General features: G+C 36.5%; 1 protein-coding gene across 1 annotated transcript; it reads right to left on the bottom strand.

The window, feature by feature from the left end:
- Positions 1 to 54: 54 nt before the first annotated feature.
- ikbkb (inhibitor of nuclear factor kappa B kinase subunit beta) lies at positions 55 to 25,334 on the bottom strand. Its single transcript, XM_055168740.2, has 22 exons — positions 25,156 to 25,334; positions 24,500 to 24,633; positions 19,978 to 20,072; positions 14,077 to 14,194; positions 13,099 to 13,168; positions 10,812 to 10,900; positions 10,505 to 10,594; positions 10,296 to 10,420; positions 8,518 to 8,625; positions 7,460 to 7,673; positions 7,188 to 7,382; positions 6,994 to 7,108; positions 6,762 to 6,885; positions 5,653 to 5,804; positions 4,592 to 4,653; positions 4,409 to 4,512; positions 4,230 to 4,279; positions 4,053 to 4,152; positions 3,803 to 3,950; positions 1,381 to 1,484; positions 1,078 to 1,177; positions 55 to 988 (listed from the first exon to the last, which is right to left on the bottom strand). The coding sequence occupies exons 2-22, from the start codon at positions 24,602 to 24,604 to the stop codon at positions 941 to 943; spliced, it is 2,316 nt and encodes a 771-aa protein (XP_055024715.1). The 5' UTR covers positions 24,605 to 24,633; positions 25,156 to 25,334; the 3' UTR covers positions 55 to 940.

Genomic DNA, 25,334 nt, shown 5'->3' with positions numbered 1-25,334 from the left:
CATTGGCAGATTTCTTTGCTTCTTTTGTGCACAAAACCACTCCAATTCGACATTTTTGGTCCAAAAACTAGACCCACCCTCCTGGATCGTTTTGCTCATCAAGAAAAAGCATCTTAATTTAAGAATTTTTTAAAGACAAAAATACTAAGAATTTTTTTTCTTGAAAATCATTTTTTTGCAGTGTATGCACAAAAGCCAAAAATGTCATACGCCAAAATATAGTGAGACTTATAAAACAAGGCAATGTTCCCTTTATAAGTCACAGATCACCTGCAAGTGTGCGTACATGAAACATTCCTCAGATCTCACCCTGCAAGCCCATTTTCGCATCAAGTTTTTTGTTTTGTTTTATAGATCACAACCTTTGCGTGGGAACTGGCATACGCACATTTTATAAATGAGAGACCCCAGGACCTGCAGAGTAATGGAAAATAACCTTGAACTGTTTCTGGTTGTGTGAAATATTTGATATTGTAAAATCTTCTCAAATTTTCAACACTACAATTAGCTTAAGTTTACTTTTAACAAGATTCAAGATCGTCTTAGTCTGCCCTGAACAGTTTAAGCAATTTACATGCATGCATTTATCAGACGTTTTTATCCAAAGTGACTTACAGTACATTTAAGATATACATTTGGTCAGTATTTGTGTATTCCCTGGGATTCAAACCTATGACCTTTGAGCTGCAGGAACAGATGAATCTGTCACAAAACCTGACATCCAGCTGCTCATTTCACATTACAGAAGAGCGCAGGATGAAAATTATCATTAAAAAATACTTATTAAAATAAGTGGACTATAGAGAAAAATAAAATGGAAGTGTAGGATATAATCCTTGAAGATAAGAAACAAGTTTGTGTTCATCATTGCATGCAGTATCGCGTTTTCTCCAGCTGGTGTCAGTAGAGCATTGTGCGTTTGTATGTTTGTGTTGTTCTCTTAAGCCAGATCTTGTCCTCCATTCAACCACTTCCACTCTCTCAACATCTGACGGTGAATTAAAGAGAGACAGATATCAATAACATACTGTATATATAAAATCACTGATGTGTCTCTTGTGTCTTTGTGTTTGTTACCTGCATGCTGCTTTCCGTCTCCTGTATGGTTTCTTGTACTAAACTCTGCAGACGATTCTCAAACGACTTACTTTCCTCAATCACAATGTGAGAGTCATCTCTGTAGACACACAAACATGCACGCACGTGATGGAAACATGCAAATACATGCAAAGCTGTATCTTTATATGCAGCGACACACAATCAAAATATTGTGCATGTAAAAAGTTTATAAACCAAAAGATAACAACAGATTATAATGAAAATGTCTGATAATAACATATTAAAATGATTGCTGTTGTGTAAATGTGTGATTTGACTCACATTTCAGGCAGACTGCTGGGATGTGAAGGTCTGTGAGGTAACAGAGGACCTGGTGGAGTTCGACCTCCATCTGGACTTCCACTCACTGGACTTCGAACTTTACTCTATACAACACACATACATACACACAACACACTTAAATACTGCACACTACTCATTATATACTATTTATTATCTACTATTTTCGGTATTTCAAACCGTATTGCTGTAGATTTATTATCACATGACTTGACCTAGGAGAGGTGTAAAGTATTTTACATTAATAAGGTGCCGTTAGTCGTGATCTCATTTTTCAAACTTTAGTTGGTGTGTAATGTTGCTGTTAGTGCATAAACAATGCCTGCAAAATGATAAAGCTCAAAGTGCAATGCCAGGCGATATATTTTCCTTAACAGAATTCGCTTTTCAAGGACTACAGAGAACAGCCGGTTTGGACTACAGCCCTCTACTTCCTGGATAAATGACGTCAATAGTTTTTGACTAACCTCCGCCAACTAAGCTAAAATGACTATGGCTTAGTTAAACTGCTGTTGAATCTAGGGGTGCACTTTTCATGTCTTGAAAAGTGAAGCCGCTGGCTCTTTGATCGCCCCCTGGTGGCTGGCTGCAGTACAAGTCATAACGCCACCCTCTCCATTCAAACGAATGGGACTCTGCTCTAAATAAAAAAATTATTTACACTTACAATAAAAATTTCAGAAAGATGGTTTTGGTCCTTTAAGGTAGTTGTTATCACGCTAATATATGTTCAATTGTTCATTTTTGTGATAAGCTTCATTTTAGCTAGTAGTTTGATGCTATAGAAATGGGGCGTGTTGTTATGATTGGCGTGGTTGAATTGGGCGCAAAAGCGCTTGGGCGGACATTTGATACCGTGGCTCCGCCTCTGGCTCCACGGATTATTCCTTCTGCGCATGCCTTGGCTCCAAACTGACGTTTTTACGTAACATGGTGGCGACCGTGGTCGGACATTTTTAGCTTCAATTCAATACAATGAAAGGTGGCGACGTCGCCTGGTCCATCTTTTTTTACAGTCTATGGCATACATACAGTAATACATAAGGTTGCAAACGCACATCACACGGCTAGTGCAAGACCAGTGGTAAAATTGGTAAAACATTTTTGTGTCGAAATGATGATCGTTTTGCTAGATAAGACCCTTATGCCTCCGCTGGGATCATTTAGTGCCCTTTGAAGCTGCATTGAAACTGCAATTTGAACCACTGAGGTCCATAACAGCATTGTTTTCCACAAAAAAATATTTTTTTGACTGAAGAAAGACAGACATAAACATCTTGTATGACATGCAGCTGAGTAAATTATAAGGACATTTTCTTATGAAAAGGAACTACTTTTTACGTATCTATACTTTATCAGTGTGTTTTCTTTTACTTAAATAAATTTTGAAGCATAATGTCGTACTTTTTATTCCAGTACATTTCACATTAAGTATCTTTAATTGGTTACATAAAAGTACAAAGTACTCAAGTAAAAGTTTATATAAAAGTAAAAGTACATATAAGATAGTACTAGATTTTAATGTATTTAAGTATTAAAGGGGACATATCATGAAAATCTGATTATTTCTATATTTAAGTGCTATAATTGGGTCCCCAGTGCTTCTATCAACCTAGAAAATGTGTAAAAGATCAACCCAGTAACTTAGTTTTGGTAAACCATTCTCTGCAAGCATGTGAAAAAATAGCTTAATAAAACGTGGCTCCCCTTGTGATGTCAGAAGGGGATAATACCTCCCCTTAATCTGCACTATCCAACCACGGCACTGCCTTTTAGTGCAGAGATCAGCTAATTTGCATTTAAAAGGACACACCCCAAAACGGCACATTTTTGCTCACACCTACAAAGTGGCAATTTTAACATGTTATAATAAATTATCTAGATGATATTTTGAGCTAAAACTTCAAATATGTGATCTAGGGACAATGAAGATTTATTTGACATCTTAAAAAAGTTTTGTGAAATGTCCCCTTTAAAGGGAAAACAACTTGATTTTATGAAATGTAGTCGAGTAAAAAGTACAGTATTATGCATCAGAATGTAGTTAAAGGCGGGGTCCATGACCTCTGAAAGCCAATGTTGACATTTGAAATCACCTTAACAAACACGCCCCTACCCCAATAGAATGTAGACCTTCTTTTGATAGACCGCCCCACACATATGCAAAAATGTTGGTTAGTAGACACGCCCCTTACTGCTGATTGGCTACAAAAGTGTTTTGGTGCTTGGCCCAACTCCCTTTTACAAAGCGTTTGCACCAAAATCGTGCACCCCGCCTTTAAGTAAAAGTAAGTGAAAAAGTACAGATAATTGAAAAAAAGTTCTTGAGTAAAAATTAAAATACTTGGGAGTTTTTTACACCTCTTTTGGTAAATTTTGGTGTATGTATGTATGTGCGTCTTACACAGGCCACTTTGAGAAGGTTCCACAGTTCTTTCTGTCTTTTCTCCTGCAGGTGCAGAAGCTGAGTTTCATTTTCAGCCATCGCGCTCACCATTCCCTCCACACGAGGCAACAGCTCCAGAACTCTCTGACGGCACACCATCGTCTTACTGCATCCAAACACATAACCAAAGACATGAACATGAGCTCTGTACTAAAACCTAGTAAGATGACAGCATTTAATTTAAACAGTTTCTGAGGATGAAACAAACCTCAAGTGTGTGTAAAAGTCCCGTAACTTTCTCTCATAGAACTGCACGGCTTGGACGACCAGTCTGATGACTTCCTGACAGTCACCCACACAACGCTGATCTAGAAACAGACGTACGGGAGATCGTGTCAGACCACAGTCAAATCCGATGATTGTAGATCTGGAGTTTGTGTCTTACCTCTGGGCTTCTCTCTTAGTTTCCGAAACAAATCCATTGCTTTCACCTCCCTACACAACACAGTAAAGGTGAGTGTTTGTGTTAATAAATGTAACAAAATAATATTTTATGGCAAATGATTACTCATTTCAACCTCCTAAATGAAAGTATGCTTATGTGAATGGTTAGTGCATGTTTACAGTGTCTCTAAAGCCTCTCCACTTCTCCACGGCTGTCTCTGAATATCCACTATATCAGTCTGTAACGTCATCATCTCTTCTTCCAACTTATTCACATCTTCTGTCTGAAACACACAAACACACACAATTAAACACTGTCTGTGACTGTCATTGCATATCACACACATACAAAAACACTTTTACCTGTCCACAGTTGAGAGCCGTTTGTTCCATTTCACGCCAGACGCTCAGTAGTTTTTCAGACGCTAGGAGAACAACACAAGCAAATTAGCATTCAATCATTCATATTATGCCCATTATAACAAGATGTAATATACGTCTCAGGTGTACATTGAATGTCTGTGAAGTTTAGCCAACAGATAATTTGTTATAGCATGTCCAATATACCCCCATTTGGACGGGAGCAAAAAAAGAGCGGTTATATGTGTGTGTGTGTACCTTTAAATGCAAATGAGCTACAGCTCCTCAAGCACCCTTAACAGCAGACAGTGAGCGCTTTTGGTTAAAAATAGATCTGATTGATGTGAATACAATCTGAGAACTACAAAAAATGACTTTCTTACTTTGTACTTTGTCTTGTTTTTAGTAAAAAAAAATTTAAAAAATCTTAAATTAACACTGCAAAAAATTATTTTCAAGAAAAAAAATTATTAGTATTTTTTTCGTGTTTTCAGTATAAATATCTAAAAATTCTTAAATTAAGATGCTTTTTCTCGATGAGACAAAAATATCACATTTAAGTAATTTTGTGCACAAAACAAGCCAAAAAAACCTTGAACATTTTTCTTAAACACTAAATTCAAGAAAAATTTGCTTACCCCATTGGCAGATTTTTTTTTTGCTTGTTTTATGCACAAAATCACTTAAATTCAATATTTTTGGTCCAATAACTAGACTTATTTTATTTGGTCGTTTTGCTCATCAAGAAAAAGCATCTTAATTTTAAGAATTTTTAGATATTTTTACTCAAAACAAGACAAAAATACTAAGATTTTTTTTCTTGAAAATCATTAGTATTGTGTTTCGACGATCGTTAGACATATCGCCAATAGCAGGCTTTCATGACGATAGTTGGTGATGGTTATTATTAATATCATCATAGTGTCACATTAATATGCGCATTGCGTGCTTTTTCTCGCATGAGGGGGATTGTGGGCTTCACTTTGCACGACAGAGCTTGTAACACGTGTGGATTCCTTCTTGCGTCATTGTCCAGAGCATGTGCACGTGTTTTATGTCAGTACCGATCCCAGAAGCTCTCTGTTCCTGGTATTTGTCAATGTCAATGTGCAGGCTGGTGGTGAAGAACTCCAATGTGGCTTTAAGTCTCTGATGCATTGACACCATCTCATTCTTCTGCTTTGACAACGTTCCATTGTGTCTGAGAAGACTCATTCTGCGAATAGAGAGAATGAATGAATGAGACAGAAATCAGAAGGCCACTTTCACTTCCCTTTTGTACGTCAACAGTAAATCTTGCTCACCCCTTGCTCGCAATCACCAAACTTGTGGTTCAGTTAAAGGAATAGCCAAAAATGAAAATTACCCCATCATTTACTCACCCTCGAGCAATCCTCGATGTATATGATTATATTTTTTTGACAAACACAATCTTAGGTATATTAGAAAATGTCCTGGCTGTTATAAATATAAAAATAAAAAATATGCACTTTTAAACCACAACTTCTCGTCTAGGTGCAGTCCTGTGATACGCCAACGCGACCTAACGTAAATGCGTAGTGACGTAGAAAGGTCACGTGTTACATATATGAACCATTGTAAACAATAAACTGACACAAAGACATTAATTTGTATCAGTTGACATATAACAATGTAGGAACGGTCCTCTTTCAACACACTTGTAAACACTGGGGCGGAGTTTCGCGTTCGTCTTCTGTGACCTCTTGACGTCATGACGTATTGCGTGGGGTCTCCTGTCGCATCACTAGACAAGAAGTTGTGCTTTAAAAGTGTATATTTGTTATTTTTCTTGTCAAAAATGACAATCGTTTCGCTAGATAAGACCCTTATGCCTCGTTTGGGATTGTTTATAGTCCTTTGAAACTCAGTTGAAAAAAACTGTTACGTGTTGAGTTAAGTGTTTATTGTTGGTGTCCATTAAAATGAGAAAAATCCTGCAATGTTTTCCTTAAAAAACATAATTTCTTCTCGACTGAACAAAGAAAGACATCAACATTTTGGATGACATGGTGGTGAGTAAATTATCTGGATTTTTCTTTTAAGAAAATGGAATATTTCTTTAACATGAAAATCACTCGCGCTTCCCGCCTCTTCCGCGTCTGGTGTGAACGCACCATAAAGCACAGGGTTAAAATACTTTGTAATGTCTTACATGGCCACTTTCTGTCCCTGCTGAAGTCTCTGCCAGTCTTCTTTAAGAGAGCGTATGGCGTGCCAGGCTTGACCACATGTGCGTCTCTGAGGGCCGTATGCCAACGGGCGCTTGGGGTCGTTCTCTAAATCACACAAGACATCAGTTTAAAGACCACAGGATACATACAACAATGTTAAAGTTAAGTTCTGTGTAAAAACAAAAAAGGATTGTGATAAAACGACACACTCACGAACAAACCGAACGTTTTCAGGCAGGACTCTGGGAGTGAAGTGCGGCTCGTAGCTGCAGCAGGAACGATCAAACAGGAAAACCAGCGGCTCTTCGGCACGTCGCGTGTCTAACAGCTGACACATGCAACACAAACGGTTCACATTACATTAAAAAAATAATTTTCTTTAGTACATCGAAGAAGCTTGAACTTACGCTGTAATCGATCGCACACTGCATGACGCTATTGTGCGGTTCCAGGGCGAGTCCGGCCTCCAGGAGAAGCTCCTGACTGGCTGGAAGAATGTGCGTGTCCTGCGCGATTCGCTCTTGCAGGGACGCCACATCCTCGTCCGGCTGCACGGTGTATGAGAATATTTCTGCAGAGGTCATGTTCAACACGTGCACCAGCTGTAGAGACAGACACAGGTGTAGATCAGATCATCTCTCCTGACGCTCAAGGTTGCTCAAGGTTCTCTGTGACTTACCTTCAGATTCAAAATGCGGTTTAATTCATCAAAGCAGAAACAAGTTGCCTTCGGAGAGTCTTTGCTCCCCTCTTGGGCGTCTTTACTCTCGTCCTCCGTATCTTTTACAGCATCCGGGATTTCTTTCCTCAGTTGCCTCAGATCTTTGCCTCTCTCTTTGGAAGACCATCTCAGCATCATTTGCAACCAGCGCTCCAGTTCACCAGCTAACAGTCTGAAACACAGACGTTATAATCCAGATGTGTACTTTTATTTTATTTTTTGGAAATGTGAGCATTGCTATAAACAATTACAACAAACACCTGTAATTTATCCATGACACTTTCAAAACATTTTTCAGTCATACATTTAAGGATGTGACTTTAAAGGTACACTTCACTTTTTTTTTTAAATATGCTCATTTTTTAGCTCAGCTAGAATAAAACATTTGATTTTTACTGTTTTGGAATCCATTCAGCTGATCTCCGGGTTTGGCAGTACCACTTTTAGCATAGCTTAGCATAATCCATTGAATTTGATTAGAGCATTAGCATCGCGCTAAAAATAACCAAAGATTTTCAATATTTTTCCTATTTAAAACTTGACTTTTCTGTAGTTACATTGTGTACTAAGACAGACGGAAAATTAAAAGTTGCGATTTTCTAGGCAGATATGGCTAGGAACAATACTCTTATTCTGCCGTAATAATCAAGGACTTTGCTGCCGTAACATAGCTGCAGGAGGCGCAATGAGTTTATGTAATGCCGGAAAATAGTCCCCTGCTATTGAAAGTTACCAAGGGGACTATTTTCAGGCTATTTCCTGCAGTTTTAAATAGGAAAAATATCAAAACTCTTTGGTTATTTTTAGCATGATGCTAATGGTCTAATCAGATTCAATGGATTATGCTAAGCTATGCAAAAAGTGGTAGCGCCAGACCCGGAGATCGGCTGAATGGATTCCAAAATGGTAAAAATCTAATGTTTAACTCTAGGGGAGCTGGAAAATGAGCATATTTGGAGTGTCCCTTTAAGACCTGTAATGATGGAGATGACAGCTCGTGTGCTCACTTGACTCACTTGTTAAGGTTGTGTGGATTAGGCAGATGTTTAGAGTACTGAACCTCTCCCATCAGATCCTCATAAACCATAATATCGTTTTCTTTTTTACTTAACATCTTTGCGTGCCTGCAGAGGGAGAGAGAGAGAAAGATGAAAAGTTCAATGACCTAGACTTATTTTGCAACAGACCCAGTGGTGCTGGCGTCAGTCTGGATGAAATCTCAGAAGGAATATTTGTTATGATACTGGAAAGGAGCCAATGACAGCAAGGCGATCACTAGACCAACAACTTGTAAAAGCAATAATATTATCGTTACATGTTCGAACAATAAAGGTTGATGGTTTTCTTATAAACGAGCTCTTGGCTTGAAGCGCAAACTGATAAAATGCTGGGACGTTGAATATTTTATTGGCTTTATACTGTGCACAATGATAATAAAGTTTAACTTTGACATTTTCTAGGTTAATGTAAACCAATGGTTGGGTTTGTTCATATTTTTACCCAACCATGGGTTGAAATAATCCAACATGATTGCATTATCCTCAGATCCTACTGACAGTAATAATGAATAATGTGCTCCTGTATAGCTCAGTGGTAGAGCATTGTAATAGCAGCAGTGCAAAAGGTCATGGATTCGAACCCAAGGAACAAACATACTGATAAAATTGTTTGGATAAAAGCGTTTGCCAAATGCATAATGCAGTCCCTCCAGAAAAACACGATTATGCGATCCGCATATTTATGCTGGGGGAGCATTTTTTAAAATACGTCGCACTTTTGTCGCATAAATTGCAGATTTCCGTGCATGATTTCATAATCCCTGCATTTTCGTAGCAAAAAGTCATATATATCTTAGCAGAAAGTTGAAAAATGTTGCATTTACTTCACACAAGCGCAGCCATGTCCCCTGTTGCTATGGGAACGTTATGAAGTGACGTAATTACGCGACGTGAACATCATTGAAAAGCTGCAAACCCCAACAGCAGTTTCTGCGAGTTCCCGCAATTTTTGCAAGTTCCCGCAATTTCACTGCATAAAATTGCATAAATATGCCGCATGTTTCCTTGCATTTTTTAAGAAAATGTGCCGCAAGATCAAAGATTTTTGCCTGCAACAATCACAAAAAAACTCCCAATTTTTCTGGAAGGACTGATAATGCATGTAATGTAATGACAAAAAAATATACTATATAACAAAAATATACTATATAACAGCACATACTAAAATACAGGCCACATTTATACACTGCAAAAAAATTATTTAAGAAAAAAAATCTTAGTATTTTTGTCTTGTTGAGCAAAACGACCCAAGAAAATACGTTTTCTAGACCAAAAACATCAAATCTAAGTGACCCTGTGCATAACACAAGCAAAAAAATCTGCCAATGGGGCAAGCAAATTTGTCTTGAATTTAGTGTTTAAGAAAAATGTTCATGATTTTTTTTGCTTCTTAAATCTTAATTTAAGAATTTTTAGATATTTTAACTAAAAACATTGTCAGATTTTTTTGCTTGTTTTATGCACAAAATCACTTGAATTTGATATTTTTGGACTAAAGGCTGGACTTATTTTCTTGGGTCGTTTTGCTCATCAAGAGAATGCATCTTCATTTAAGAATTTTTTGGATAATTTGCTGAAAACAAGACAAAATACTACGAATTTTTTTTCTTGAAAATAATTTTTTGCAGTGTACTGTCACAAACAGTGATGTGTTTTAAGTGAAAGTAAAGAGATAAATTGATCTGTGTTCAAGTATCACATGTGAGCACAGCTGAGTGATGCATGTATGAATGTACCATGGTACGGGTTGCCAGGTTGGTAGAAATGGTCTGAATCCCGTGATACACTCAAACACCAACGTCCCTAAACTCCAGTAGTCCACTGCGACCGTGTATTTCTGCTGCTCTAACAGCTCAGGGGCCTTAAGAGAGACACACAGAGATAAAAACACTCGAAAACCATCGAAATGAGTCTGGAGAATCCGAACAAACACTTGTATACAAACCAAATACTGCAGCGTCCCGACGAATGATGTGCATAGACTGCTTTGATCCAGCTCTTTAGCATAGCCCAGATCTATGATCTTGTGAACCAACTACAAGCAAGAACAGAGAGATCCTGCTTTAAGATCATAAACCAATACAAAATCAGCATTTTCTAAGCTTTTCAGAAACGTCTGCAGATTGTATTTAAACATGAGTTGTGTACAGTTGAGTGACGAAATATTAAATGCTCTCTCACGCATATTCTCATGAATAAAGGCATCTGCCAAATAAATAAATAAATGTAAATGTTATATTTATAATAATCACCCGCTTCTCTCCCTGTTGAAGGACAATGTTTTCTGGCTTAAGGTCTCTGTGAATAATTCTCATCCCATGAAGATACGTGAGTGCTGAGGCTGGAGACATGGACAGTGACAGAGAGAGATATTTAATTTTTAATGAAAATATAAAAATAGGCATTTTCCAGATTATAAACAAAGGTTTGCTGCGAAATACAGCAGCGCAGAAGTTGTGTAAAATCACCCAATAGTGTGGTAGACACATGGTTGAATACATCATTCTGATTGGTTGACAAACTTTTGAGGGTGTGCATTACTTTACAGTAAAAGCACAGATATGAAGTAGTTCCAGGTCTGTTGATAGCATTACAGTTCCATATCACTACGCCAAGTTTAACTGAAATAATTCATTTGTTTATTTATTTCTTTGTCAACACCAAGCATAAATATATCACCTGAGTTTTTCTGAATGTAACAATGTTTTTATATGCATTTATTTCCAGAAAACTGAAACCAAACTAAAAAAAGATGCAAAATTTCAGATTTTGAACACAAAAAAAAGTTTATATTTAGTTTAATTTAAAGGTGACATAGAATGATTGAACGGAGTGTTTATCCTTGTTCTATGATGTGACATGTAGACAAAATGTTTTTTGTTTGGGTCTGTAATGCCTTAGAAGCTTCCTAAAAACCTCTCTCAGATAGCTCTATTAGGGTGGGGGATTTTAAACAAGTGGTTTTGCACCTATTTGGCTCCCCCTACTGGCTTAACTTGCAATCTCATTACTGATTGGCTGACTTTGCTGCCACTCAAAAAATGTAGCCAATTATTTTAAAGTGGAGGGGCAGTTAGATGCCTGTGATGTCATAAGCATCAGTTTTTCAGATTGGGCTGTTTTCTGGCTGACATTTCTAAAAGAGGAATTTCTATGAGACTGAGATGTTTAGCATGTTTAGCACTTTTTGTGTGTTTGTGAATGCGGGTAGACTACCATTATTCAACAAAGACAAGGTAAAAATGGTTTTTCATTCTCTGTCCCCTTTAGACAGCACAATACTTATGTTAAAAAAAGCAGATCTGGGGCACCATTTACTTCAATAGTATAATTTTTTCCTTCTATGGAAGTCAATGGTGCCACAGATCTGTGATGTGCATTTAAAATGTGTTTGGTGTGTTTTTCTCATATAGGAAAATTAACGATCTAAAGCGCAGAATGTAGTCCGTTTTATGACGTGTACGCGAAAGGATGCATACAATCGAACGCATAGCCTTGCAAAGTATAGACGGTTTCAGCAGTCACAACATAAACAAACGGCTATCGTGATCAGCACGTAACTTCCGGTAAACTCTGCTAAGAATAAATAACAACAAAGTCCTTTTAAAGTAGTTTATTTATATAACAAACAAAATAAACAACACGTAGATTACCTAGGAAACCAAAACATTTGTTGTTTTCGATGAGGTATTTGTTCAAGAGTTCAGTTTAGCAACTAGTCAGACCAATCAACAAACAGAAACCAGAAGTAAAGTTCTGACCAGACGCGCAATCGTATGACCGCACGTGCGTCCGATGAAACCGTCTATAGTTTGATGAAAATTGCATTGCGTACTTTACGCAGACCCACACGTACACATAAAAAATGGACTATACTTTGGCGTTAAGTGTCACTATAATGTCTCTAGGTGACCTTTGACCCTGTTGCCCCAATCACTATAAAATGTCATGGTGAGTCAGTGTGCATGAACAGAGAAATGCATGTTTTTAGATCAACTACTCTTTTATAGTTCACACGTTTACCCCACACATACACATCACCACACTTTCTCCATTTGACATCTAATATACCCTAAATGCACTTTCGGTACTTTCTGCTGTGTGTGTGTGTGTGTGTGTGTGTGTGTTTGGCAAAGCATACCCATGATTCACTTTTACCAGCACATCTAGGTCAAATTATGAACTCAGTTTAAACTGTGACATTTTCAAGAGATGTGACACAAATTCAGCAAAAACTGAAACACATCATCTCTCGCAGACACTGTTTACTGATCACATATCTTTATGATCGCTCAGTATATATTTGTATGTTTTATACTGTATGCTGTGACTTTATTAACACAGCTGTAACACTTTACCAACATCTGTTTAATTTTTAGGGATAAATCAGGTCACCATATGCTGTCTAACTCCCGCTTTAACTTTCATGACAAAAATGGAAAGAGTTGTGAATCTGTTAAATAAATGAATGTTCTCCTGTAAAACTCCAGTGGTTTGAATAGGAAACAGATAGAGAAAGTTTAATGCAAAACATCTCACATATGTCCTGAATAAGGGTCAGCACAGCGGCCTCTCGCATCCCACAGCAGTTCTCCAACAGATTCAGATACTGTACATACAGAAAACAGAAGATTAATATTATATAGCACCATGTCTTCAACATGGTGCCCGCGGGCGAGTCTGTAAGTTGCCCGCCAAGCACATTCCATTAATAGCCTCAATTTATTTATTTATTACATATTTTTTATATAAGCTTAGCTTCTTTTATGTATGTTAACATTATAAACAATGATAAAACATATCAGAAAGTAAAATAAAATAAAATAAACAAGTAAAAGCAAAAAAATCTGCCAATGGGGTAAGCAAAAAATCTTGAACACTTTTCTTAAACACTAAATTCAAGTAAAATTTGCCTACCCCATTGGCAGATTTTTTTTGCTTGTTTTATGCACAAAATCACTTAAATTTGATATTTTTGGTCTAAAAACTAGACTTATTTTCTTGGGTCATTTTGCTCATCAACACTGCAAAAAATGATTTTCAAGAAAAAAATTCTGAGAATTTTTGTTTTGTTTTCAGTAAAAATATCAAACAATTCTTAAATTAAGATGCTTTTTCTTGATGAGCAAAACGACCCAAGAAAATAAGTCTAGTTTTTAGACCAAAAATATTAAATTTAAGTGATTTTGTGTATAAAACAAGCAAAAAAAAATCTGCCATTGGGTTTAGCAAATTTTTCTTGAATTCAGTGTTTAAAAAAAATGATTTTTTTGCTTACCCCATTGGCAGATACTTTTGCTTGTTTTATGCACAAAAATCACTTAAACTTGATATTTTTGGTCCAAAAACAAGACTCATTTTCCTGGGTCGTTTTGCTCATCAAGAAAAAGCATCTTAATTTAAGAATTTTTAGATATTTTTACTGAAAAAAAGACAAAAATACTAAGATTTTTTTTCCTGAAAATTACTCTTTGCAGTGTTTATATGTATCAGTCACTCAGTATACCCATGACGCACCTTACGTAGGTCCCCACCCTGGCAGTACTCCATAGCCAGTAATGGAAGGTCATTTGTGGCAAGTTTCTGGAGTTCTTCTGGCACTTCTCTTGCTGCCACTACATTCATATGATTCAGCCTTAGAAAAAAGAGAAGTTTTATCATAAACATGCGGACACACAGAACTCGGTGTACACATCCCTGCTCATAACCTGCTCTGTGGATCCAGCGTACATAGTTCTTTATTAAAATGGGATTGTTGGTTCGGCCTGTCATTTGATCCAATAAAACAACACAGAACAAAGAGAAATAAAAACCAGATGGACTCAAGAGTACTCACACAGGTTTCTATCATCAATGACATAAACAGCAGTGATCTCTGAGCTTAGGCAATAATCTTGAGGTCATTGGTATTATAGCACAAGCACATAGGGGCGGTTTCCCGGACATGGTTTATCCAAGTCCCAGACTAAAATGCATGTTGCATCAGTGCCATTGTTTTGTCTCAAAATGCAAAAAAACATCTGCCAATGGGGTAAGCAAAAATCTTAAACATTTCTCTTAAACACTAAATTCAAGAAAAATTCAAGAAACGTTTGCTTACCCCACTGGCAGATTTTTTTTGCTTGTTTTATGCACAAAATCACTTAAATTTGATATTTTTGGTCTAAAAACTACACCTAACTTCCAGGGCCGTTTTGCTCATCAAGAAAAAGCATCTTAATTCAAGAATTTTTAGATATTTTTAAAAAAAGACAAAAATACTAAGAAAATGTTTTATTGAAAATAATTTTTGCAGTGTGTTCACTGAAAAAAATTATTTCTTACTTAGTATTTTTGTATTGTTTTTAGTACAAATATCTAAAAATATTTACATCAAGATGCAGCTTCTTGATGAGCAAAATGACCTAAGAAAATAAGTCTAGTTTTTAGACCAAATATATCAAATTTAAGTGCTTAAACCAGCAAATAATAATAATAATAATTTTGCCAATTTCTGCCAATAATAATAATTTTGTACGCAAAAAATCTTGAACATTTTTCTTACACACTAAATTCAAGAAAAATTCACCCCATTGGCTTGTTTTATGCACATTTCTGGTATAAAAACTAGACTTATTTTCTTGGGTCGTCTTGCTCATGAAGAAAAAGCATCTTAATTTAAGAATTTTTTGGTATTTTTACTGAAAACAGGACAAAGATACTAAGAATTTTTTTCTTGAAAATCATTTTTTGCAGTGTACATAAACTCCAAAATAAATGTGTTGTGAGTATTGAGCTGTTTATGTTTATGTATATGAGTCTTTTGGCTATGTCCATGACATGCTGAGAAATTTTAAGGCCTTCTGCATTTGTTTTGGAAACTAAAAGTGAAACGAATAATTACATTACACTGCAAAAAATGACTTTCTTACTAAGTATTCGTGTGTTGTTTTCATTATAAATATCTAAAATTCTTAAATCAAGATTTTCTTGATGATCAAGATGCATTTTCTCAATGAGCAAAATGACCTAAGAAAATAAGTCTAGTTTTTAGACCAAAAATATCAAATTTATGTGAATTTGTGCCTAAATCAAGCAAAGAAATCTGCCAATGGGGTAAGAAATTTATTCTTGAAACAAGTTTACTTTTTCTTAAACACTTAATTCAAGAAAAATGTAAGAAAAAATTTCTTACCCCATTGGCAGATTGTTGTTTGTTTGTTTTAAGCAGAAATTCACTTAAATTTGATATTTTTTTGTTTAAAACTATACTAATATTCTTAGTTCATTTTTCTCATCAAGAAAACGCATCTTGATTTGTACTAAAAACAAGATAACCATCATAAGGTAGTGCTCAATACGAGAAGAGTTACTAATGCATCATGAGAAATGACGAAACACAAAAATGTTATGTTCATATATTGTTACTGCTCTCTCATAAGGTGGTTACAACAACACACATGGTCTGATGATCCCAATTTACACGTTTAAATGAATCATGACTGAACACATCTGTCTTTGACGTCAATATGTAAGCCGATACAAACACCATAACAAATACAGCAGGAGTGATGTAAAAGCTAAACTAAAGTTCATATGATCATGCACAAAGTATGGCTGGATTAAATTATAAATGAGTAATTTAGTCACTGGGGTGTGTTTTTTTAAAGGACAAGTTCGGTATTTTACACTTAAAGCCCTGTTTTCAGATTGTTTATGATGAAATAGAACGGACATATGATGCTGGCCCGAGAATTTTCTGTTTCTGTGGTATCACCTCCCACCTCTACAATGACTGTATAGGTGCACTGGAACAAATCCTTCCTAAAATGCATTAAACTTTCGTTTACAAAAATCACTGCAAAAGATGATTTCCAACAGATGTTTTAGCATTCGTTGTAAACTTGTGGACCTATTTTTCCAAACGCCTCACACCCGTATATTCTTCAACTGAGAGCTTGAATAATAGACACTCCAGCCCAGTTGGTGGCGATAATCCACCTTTGCCAATTGCAAGAATACAAACAACGTTCCTGGCGCGGAGTAATACCTTACCTTAAAGCACATCTAATACAAGTCAATGGAGTTCGACAAAAACTACGATAAAACCATCTTTTGCAGCGATTTTTGTGTGGGCGTGTCGGTGGGCGCCCCTGACCACTCGGTGAGTTTCACGTCTTTGTGGGCGAGGGCTTGGTGCATTTTGGGAAGGATTGTTCCAGTGCACCTATGCAGCCATTGTAGAGGTGAGAGATGATACAAGAAACACCCGAAAATTCTCGGGCCAGCATCATATGTCCAAATTTCAGTCAAAACCGTTCTATTTAAACATAAACAATCTGAAAACAGTGTAGAACAAAGTGTAAAATACCGAACTTGTCCTTTAAACGTGTGTGTGCGTGTGTGTGTGTGTGTGTGTGTGTGTGTTGTGTACGGTTATAAACACAAAGAAGGAGTTAGTCCAGGTTTGTGGTTCTGACTATGTCTGGGGACAAACTGCTATAAATCTGAATACCACAAACCCCTTCTATCATCACACAGCCACTGCTAGTTAACTACAACAATCTATTTAACCACAAGACAGCCTTATGGAAACACAATGTGAGAGCTATTTTAAATCATCTAAAAGTGAGGCAAGACAAACTTTTTAAAACATTGTTTAGCATGTACAAAAATTACCATTGCACCATCCAATAGAGACAGAGCACAGTTATGCTAATTTGAAAACCACACCCACGGGGGGAAAACAATCCAACCGTCTCCATTGACTTTGTATTGCGAAGGGCGCCTTCTTGTCATTTCAGGCTTATAACAAAAAACAGAATAATGCCTAAAAGCTGCTGTGTGACAGTTTGTACAGCTAACAAGCCAAAAAACCCAGAAATAAGTTTTTATAAGCTGTTGAGCTGTAAAACCCAGCCTTTAAGTGGATCGCCGACTACGTTTTCCTCTAGTGGGTGCAGTTCTACTAATAGTAGTACTATGAAGAGTTGCCTGTTTTCCACTTTTGTGTCTTTAAACACTCGTTTTTTGGGTCGACAGCTTGTAAAAGCGTGTTTCTGTTTTTTTTGCTTTTTGGCTGTGCATCTTGTCACACAGCAGCTTTTAGGCATTATTCTGTTTTTTGTTATAAGCCAGAAATAACAAGGAGGCAGCCTCTCGCAATACAAAGTCAACAGAGACGGATGGATTGTTTTCCCCCCGGTGGGCGTGGTTTTCAGGTTATGACGCAGTGCGCTCTGTCTCTATATATTGATATTGAAATAAATAGATATTAAAGAAAAACAACAACATTTTATTCCTTAGGATCCAAACAGGATCCTAAGGAATAAAATGTTGTTGTTTTTCTTTAATATCTATTTATTTCAATATGAATGAATGGGGCTAGGCTAAATGCTAACACATTCACGACACGCTGCACAAAGATTAAGTGCACGCATTGAAAAAGATAGGTGTGTATTAATTTGTCTAAGTTGAGGTAAGAACATAGTAAAATATTGAAAACGGTGGTGTTTTCCTTTAAAGTGTTATAATAAAGCTTCACTTATTATGTCTGAAATAGCCACACAGAAATGATTTATTTTTTCGTTTGTGATGAACAATTCCTTTAAGAATGAAACTACAAGTTGAGCACCAGAGTATCCGATTTACCAGACAAGTGATTCATATGCCATTTTCACTGAGAAATTATGGAAAATACATGGAAAGGCATCTGGGATTTGTCCCGGTATCGTTTGAAATAAATATTTGCCAACAGAAGAGTTAGTGTTCAGTGTGTCATCGAGCCACCGTTTAAGCCCCGCCAAAATAAGCCTAAACACAGAAATGTTTAATGGTGTAACTCCACAATTCAGTATTACATAGTTCAAAATCTTTGTAACGTGTTTTAGCAATACATTTATAATCTCTGAACACGAACTTTAAATGAACAAATATGAACATTGGCACAAAACACTCCATCAGACCGGAAACTAAATACACAGACACACTTGTTCCTATATAAAGATGATCCTGGTGTTGTCACGACACAAAATAAACCCGCTCAACTTTATATTCCACACAGTGTTGGCGAATGTTTTACTGCTGCGGTGTCATAAATTCATCCTTCTTTGTTTTGCTCAGAGCTTTTGTTCATAAAATATATAAAAATAGCTCAATAACAATGTGTGGTCACTTAATATACCTTAAAATAGATTTATTTTGCTCAGGCGTGTAAGACGGAAAATAGCATGAAAAACAATGTTTTTACCATGATGCTGTTACGACAATGTCTTACAAGAAAAACAACTGCTGTGATCTGAAAATAAACGTCTGAAATAGCCACACTTTAATTACACAGAAATTATTTTGTTTATTTTGTGATGAACTATTCCTTTAAAAAAATAAAACTATAAATTCAGCACCAGAGTATTCGATTCACAATACAAAAGTGAAAAAAATATGTGGATACTGCGTTCGGGGGTCATTCGGTTCATTTGGTTCATTCACACTGCCGTATAGATCCCGTGAAGACATGTGATGTATTTAAAGTCCTGCAGCAAGTTTGCTTATTATCCGCAATTTCTCTCTCTAGAAACAATGCGCGTGCATTTTTCTTTATGATAAGTTTTATTATGCTCAGGGTTCCCACACATTAGTTAACTTCAAATTCAAGGACCTTTCAAGGACTTTCCAGGTCCAATACCCTCAAATTTAAGGATTAAATCTGGGGACACATTTCAACAGCAAAGTTACATTGTGTTACCTTTTAAGATACATTGTTACAGTTCCCTTTAGAGGACTTTGGGGACGCCTCCAGGGGTAGGTTCATCTGAATATTTATCAAATTCAACCAATGGGAGGCTTAACGACAAAGACAGGGTGACGCGGGAGCCAGGAAGTATATCGCTATCTAAAATATTGCCAAAGACTGCGTTAAAGGGACACAGGAAGTATGGCAAGAAAGACGCAGCGTCTCGTTCCCTTCTCAGGGAACAACAGTTACATACGTAACCCGAGACGTTTTAATGTGTCAAACACAACTATGCAAAAAAGCATTTTGGTATGAATCAACATTCGCATACAGAAGATATAAGCATTTAAAGTGAACCGTTTAGCACGTAAATGAATGTTATTCTGCATTTAATCCCCTGTGTCAAAGAGCTGAACCATAACCTCTTGTTGCGATGACGCATGTCCTCACTACGGCACGCCCATTATGGCATTGTTTCTGCCTTTTGTTCACGCAGGACGTTTTCCGTAAATGTCACAGCAATGTTACTAGGTCCCAGAGGCCCAGAACATTTACGGTACGTGTTTGTGCTCACACACAACGCCATCTGCCAATTTTACAGAACATTTCTGGGAACAAAGTGCTGTGAATGGGGTCATAATGAACCTGCTGTGTGAACTGAACGGTGCTGGATAGCATGACATTGATATTGGATATAATATATTCACCTCTTCATGATCTGGATCTCTAAACTCCATCTTCCTTTGTTTTTGGCACTAAGCTCCTGCCGACACTGTTTGATGGCGATTTGAACGCTGCTCTCCTGTACAAACACACAGCGCAACACATGTTAGGAAATCTTACCGGTCCGTATCATCATAAAATATCATATGATCTGTAGACCATAGCACTCCACAGCGAGTTCATTCCACATAAATTGTCTTCAGATCATTTCACATGTGAATGATTAATGACAACTGGTGACATCAATAAGACGTCACCAGTCGGATGAGGAGAGGCTGCATTGCATTTAGGTGAGTATTATTGGTAATCAGTTTGGGACTTTGATGACATCATGCCTATGTCGGTGGATCCAATTATGCACTGCAAAAAATGATTTCCAAGAAAAAAAATTCTTAGTATTTTTGTCTTGCTTTCAGTAAAAATATCTAAAAAAATTTAAATTAAGATGCTTTTTCCTGATGAGCAAAACGACCCAAGAAAATAAGTCTAGTTTTTAGACAAAAAATATGAAATTTAAGTGATTTTGTGCATAAAAGAAGCAAAAAAAAAAAACAAAAAAAAATCTGCCAATGGGGTAAGCAAAAAATCTTGAAAATTTTTCTTAAACACTAATTATGCACACTTTTATGCACAAAATCACTTAAATTTCATATTTTTTGTCTAAAAAGTAGACTTATTTTCTTGTGTCGTTTTGCTCAACAAGAAAAAGCATCTTCATTTAAGAATTTTTTTAGATATTTCTACTGAATACAAGACAAAAATACTAAGAATTTTTTTCTTGAACATCATTTTTTGCAGTGTACTTATGTCACTCATATATACTGCAAAAAAAAAATGATTTTCAAGAAAAAATGTCTTTAGTATTTTTGTCTTGTTTTCAGTAAAAATATCTAAAAATTCTTAAATTAAGATCCTTTTTCTTGATGGGCAAAATGACCCAAGAAAATAATCTAGTTTTTAGCCCAAAAATATGAAATTTAAGTGATTTTGTGCATAAAACAAGCAAAAAAAAAAAAATCTGCCAATGGGGCAAGCTAATTTTTCCTGAATTTTTCCTGAATTTAGTGTTAAAGAAAAATTTTCAAGATTTTTTGCTTACCCCATTGGCAGATTTTTTTTTGCTTGTTTTATGCACAAAATCACTTAAATTTGATATTTTTGGGCTAAAAACTAGATTATTTTCTTGGGTCATTTTGCCCATCAAGAAAAAGGATCTTAATTTAAGAATTTTTAGATATTTTTACTGAAAACAAGACAAAAATACTAAAGACATTTTTTCTTGAAAATCATTTTTTTTGCAGTGTATATGAGTGACATAAGTACACTGCAAAAAATGATGTTCAAGAAAAAAATTCTTAGTATTTTTGTCTTGTTTTCAGTAAAAATATCTAAAAAATTTTTTAAATGAAGATGCTTTTTCTTGTTGAGCAAAACAACCCAAGAAAATAAGTCTACTTTTTAGACAAAAAATATGAAATTTAAGTGATTTTGTGCATAAAACAAGCAAACAAATCTGCCAATAAGGTAAGCTAATTTTTCTTGAATTCAGTGATTAAGATTTTTTTGCTTACCCCATTGGCAGATTTTTTTGCTTGTTTTATGCACAAAATCACTTAAATTTAATATTTATGGTCTAAAAACTAGACTTATTTTCTTGGGTCGTTTTGCTCATCAAGAAAAAGCATCTTAATTTAAGAATTTTTTTATATTTTTACTGCAAATAAGACAAAAATACTAATATATAATTTTTTGCAGTGTAAAGAGGGTTTTGATCACCTGTGCTGCATCAAGAACCAGATTTAACATCATGTGGCAATAGAAAAAGAGTCACAATTGTCTATTGTACAAAAAATCTGTCATCATTAATTGTGCATGGAAGGCACACACACACACACACACACACACACACACACACACACACACACACACAGATCATGTCCACAGGATTTCCACCCTGGTTTGTGAGTGGTATCAATATCCTCTTCTCTAAGCCTCGGTGCCAACACCCCAATGACATTCCTGACAGGACATGATGTCATCCCTGACCATTTGAGGGTGATGATCGGCAGGGTGTGTACAGTTGCACTACAGGAAATGTGCCAGTGGCGGCTCGTGACTGGTCATTCGAGGGGCGCAAGTTCCAAATAAGTGTTCAAAGTGTCATGTCGTGTGTTGCTTGCGTTTTAAAAATATGTTTGTTGGGTCATGTGTTTTGTCAAAATAGGTTCCTGCTGCACATGCGTCAAAACCGTTTATGATAAAAGTGACGCTCACGGTCACAAATTTACATGCAAGACACTCCCTTAACAGTAAACTTTGATTACGCATGAGACGTATGCGAGTATCTGGCAAATGCGAGCGTCTCTTTTATCATAAACCCTTTAGATCAGGGGTGTCAAACTCAAGGCCCGCGGGCCAAATCCGGCCCGCCCCCTCATTTCATCTGGCCCGCGAGAGTTTGCAAATTATGTTAATTATGTGGCCCGCGAGAGTTTACAGATACTTTTATTATTATAAGTTTTATTTTCTGCAGATTATTTCCTTCCTTGATTTTTTTTTAGCAGCCACCAAAGCTAATTTTTGTCCCGCCAAAGACTTTTTGTAATGTAATTATATTGATAATATTGATGATTGCATTAGAAAGAACGAGCAGTGCCCCGCACGCGCGCACTACTAGAGTGGGCGTGTCTGAATGCGAACGCTGCAGCCTCCGGAGGTCGCATTTCCAGGCTGCATACGTCATCAAGACTGTCTTGTTTCAGAATATTAACAATTATAAAGTTAAATATTATTCTTTGTTTATAGTAAATAGTTGTAATATGCATATGAATTGCAAATGTAATGGTCAGTTAACTTAAATAAACCAGGCTTGATGACGCTGCCTATGCGACCTCCGCATATGGAAACGGACAGTATCTGCTCGTGCTTTCTCTCCCTCTCTCGTGCACGCTCACGCGGATCCAGCGAGGAAATGTTTTCCGTCTCGTGTACAGAAATGTTTCGCGAAGTCCAGCTGGGATTAGTTTACACAGCGTCTATTCCCGCTAAATATGCGAACTAATGACTCCTCTAAACCGATTACTTTTAATAAACGATTGAAACTATTGATCTGTAGTCTACAACACTGAACTCATGAGACGTCAGTCAATCAGACACTTAAAGCCAGGTAAAAAAAATCACAGCTTTTTTGTAAAGAGGGCAAGAAATGACAAGCCAGAGTATATGTGTCTAATAAATGCATATTGTGGTGGAGATTGTAAAACTCTTTATTAGTATCTAAAACGCCTCTCATTTTCTGACCGGCACAAGTAAGGATAACATAACATTTTGAGTGTACTCGCATACAACATGTTTTTTTGTCACCACAATTATTGTTTAAATAAACTGTAGAATAATTGTACTCTATACACTTTGTCATTATTTGCATGGGCTTCTACTTTCAAAGCCAGGTATTAATTGAGTTATTAACAAAACCAATAGTAAGCAAATGCAGAGAAAATTATGCAATATACAGTAATAAAAGAGTTGATACATTCATACAGTCGTTCAAATACAACCGGCCCTTTGAGATGAACCGTAATGCTGATGTGGCCCACGATGAAATTGAGTTTGACACCCCTGCTTTAGATGCATCTGCAGCAGGAACTTATTTTGACAAAACACGCAATGCACATAGGATCTCTCGATGCGCATATTTTGAAATAAGGAACCACACACGTGACGGGCTACATACATGTTGTGACGAACTTCGCATCGAGCGCCCTCAAAAAAACCTCTCTTCTCATTATATCATCCACTATGTATTACATATCTCCTCAACAGGATACTTGATATATATATAATTCATATCTGTAGCACAAACAGTGCCTGCTACACTAAAAGAGGGTCAGGGGTTATGTTTAAACACAGTTAAGCTCCACTTTATTATTGAAAACTAATTGATGCTATAAATGTTTAACCTTTTTGAGGATTCTTCATCACGCATGACTGCTGTGGTCAGTAAACTGTTTATATAGACGTATGTGTGTGTACTTTACCTGCTAGTGTATATGTAGCGGTAGTGACTGTTCATGAGGTCATCATTCAGGAGGATGTTGGTGACACAGAGGTCAGTATTAATAAGGATGCATTTCCTTTCATCTTTAAGCTTCAACAACGGAACGCTGTAAAGGGTGGGAATTTTGAAGTGCTTCTATATTAAGACTTTTTTACGCTATCCTGAGACGACAGGATGGGTGTGTTTATACCAGCAGATGCACAGTTTACGAGCAAGACACCAACGAAAGTACTGTCTGTGACCCTAATGTAAGCAACCAATGACTGTCGCAGGACAGATTTTAGCTCATCATTACGTCACTGGTCTTGTAATGACATTCCCAACATGATCTTTTTATTAATGATTACATGTTGTAAAATGTTTTATTTATAAGATGAGCATTGACAAGATCTCAGGACTCAACAATGGAGGTCAGTTAAGATAACGAAAGAAAAGTAACATCTCTCTACCTTATTTTGCCAAAGTGTGACATTCCCGAATCCTCCTGTTCCCAAACGTTCCTTCAGCTCCCAGGGGCCGCACGTCTGAGGCTGCATGGAGGGTGGACGGCTCATGATGGCCCTCAATCCCGATCATACAAACCCTGAGGAGGAAAACAATGTCTTTAGTAACAGCATTATTTAACTCAGTGAACAAAACAATGTGCATTTACCTTACCTGTCATGTCAACTATCAATATCTTCAGTTTTTAATATAGTTAGTCATATATGTAGTGTGTTTTATTTATAGTTACACCATATGTTTGTGTTAGGACAAAAAACCACAATGAGTTTATATACATATACAACAGGAAGTGTGTATACTTTGTGTGCACACGTGTGTATGTGTGTGTGTGTTTCAAAAAACGGAAGTAAAACGTTTCCACTTTCACTTTAGTTAAGTTAATGTAAATGTATATCTACGTGAGGTAGTGTCTATTCAACATTGGTAAAAATACCGAGTTTTGAAATGTTTTGTTCGTTTAACGTGACTAACAGGTCTATGAATTTAACGTTACATAAGATCAGATTTGTTAAACAACTTTTAGTGCCGTTAAAAACCAGTTTGTATTCACTTTAGCTCACTTTTAACATAATGCACTGTGAGGAATCGAAAGTGAATTTACCTTCGCTTTCAGATTTGATCTCTGATCTGCTCCTTCAAAAACTCTTTATCCTGTTTAGATCAGATTCATCTGAGGTTTACAAACTTTTTCAGCACATCATTGTGAAAACGGGCAGTTTTGCTATTGAAGTCAGAAGCGATGCGAGTTTCTCCGCTTCCGCAAACTCATGTACCGTAAAC

The sequence above is a fragment of the Misgurnus anguillicaudatus genome, chromosome 5, assembly GCF_027580225.2.
Source record: "Misgurnus anguillicaudatus chromosome 5, ASM2758022v2, whole genome shotgun sequence".
NCBI classification, from domain to species: domain Eukaryota; kingdom Metazoa; phylum Chordata; class Actinopteri; order Cypriniformes; family Cobitidae; genus Misgurnus; species Misgurnus anguillicaudatus.
Note: the sequence above shows the minus strand (reverse complement) of the source record. Positions and strands in the feature narration are given on the sequence as shown.

Coding starts and splice junctions, on each gene's coding strand:
- ikbkb (XM_055168740.2), bottom strand. CDS start 24,604: ATGAGCCGTCCACCCTCCATGCAGCCTCAGACGTGCGGCCCCTGGGAG. Junction 8,626..10,295: donor ACCTGGCAACCCGTACCATG/GTACATTCATAC, acceptor CTCCCTCTGCAG/GCACGCAAAGATGTTAAGTA. Junction 5,805..6,761: donor CAGGGACAGAAAGTGGCCAT/GTAAGACATTAC, acceptor CTCTATTCGCAG/AATGAGTCTTCTCAGACACA.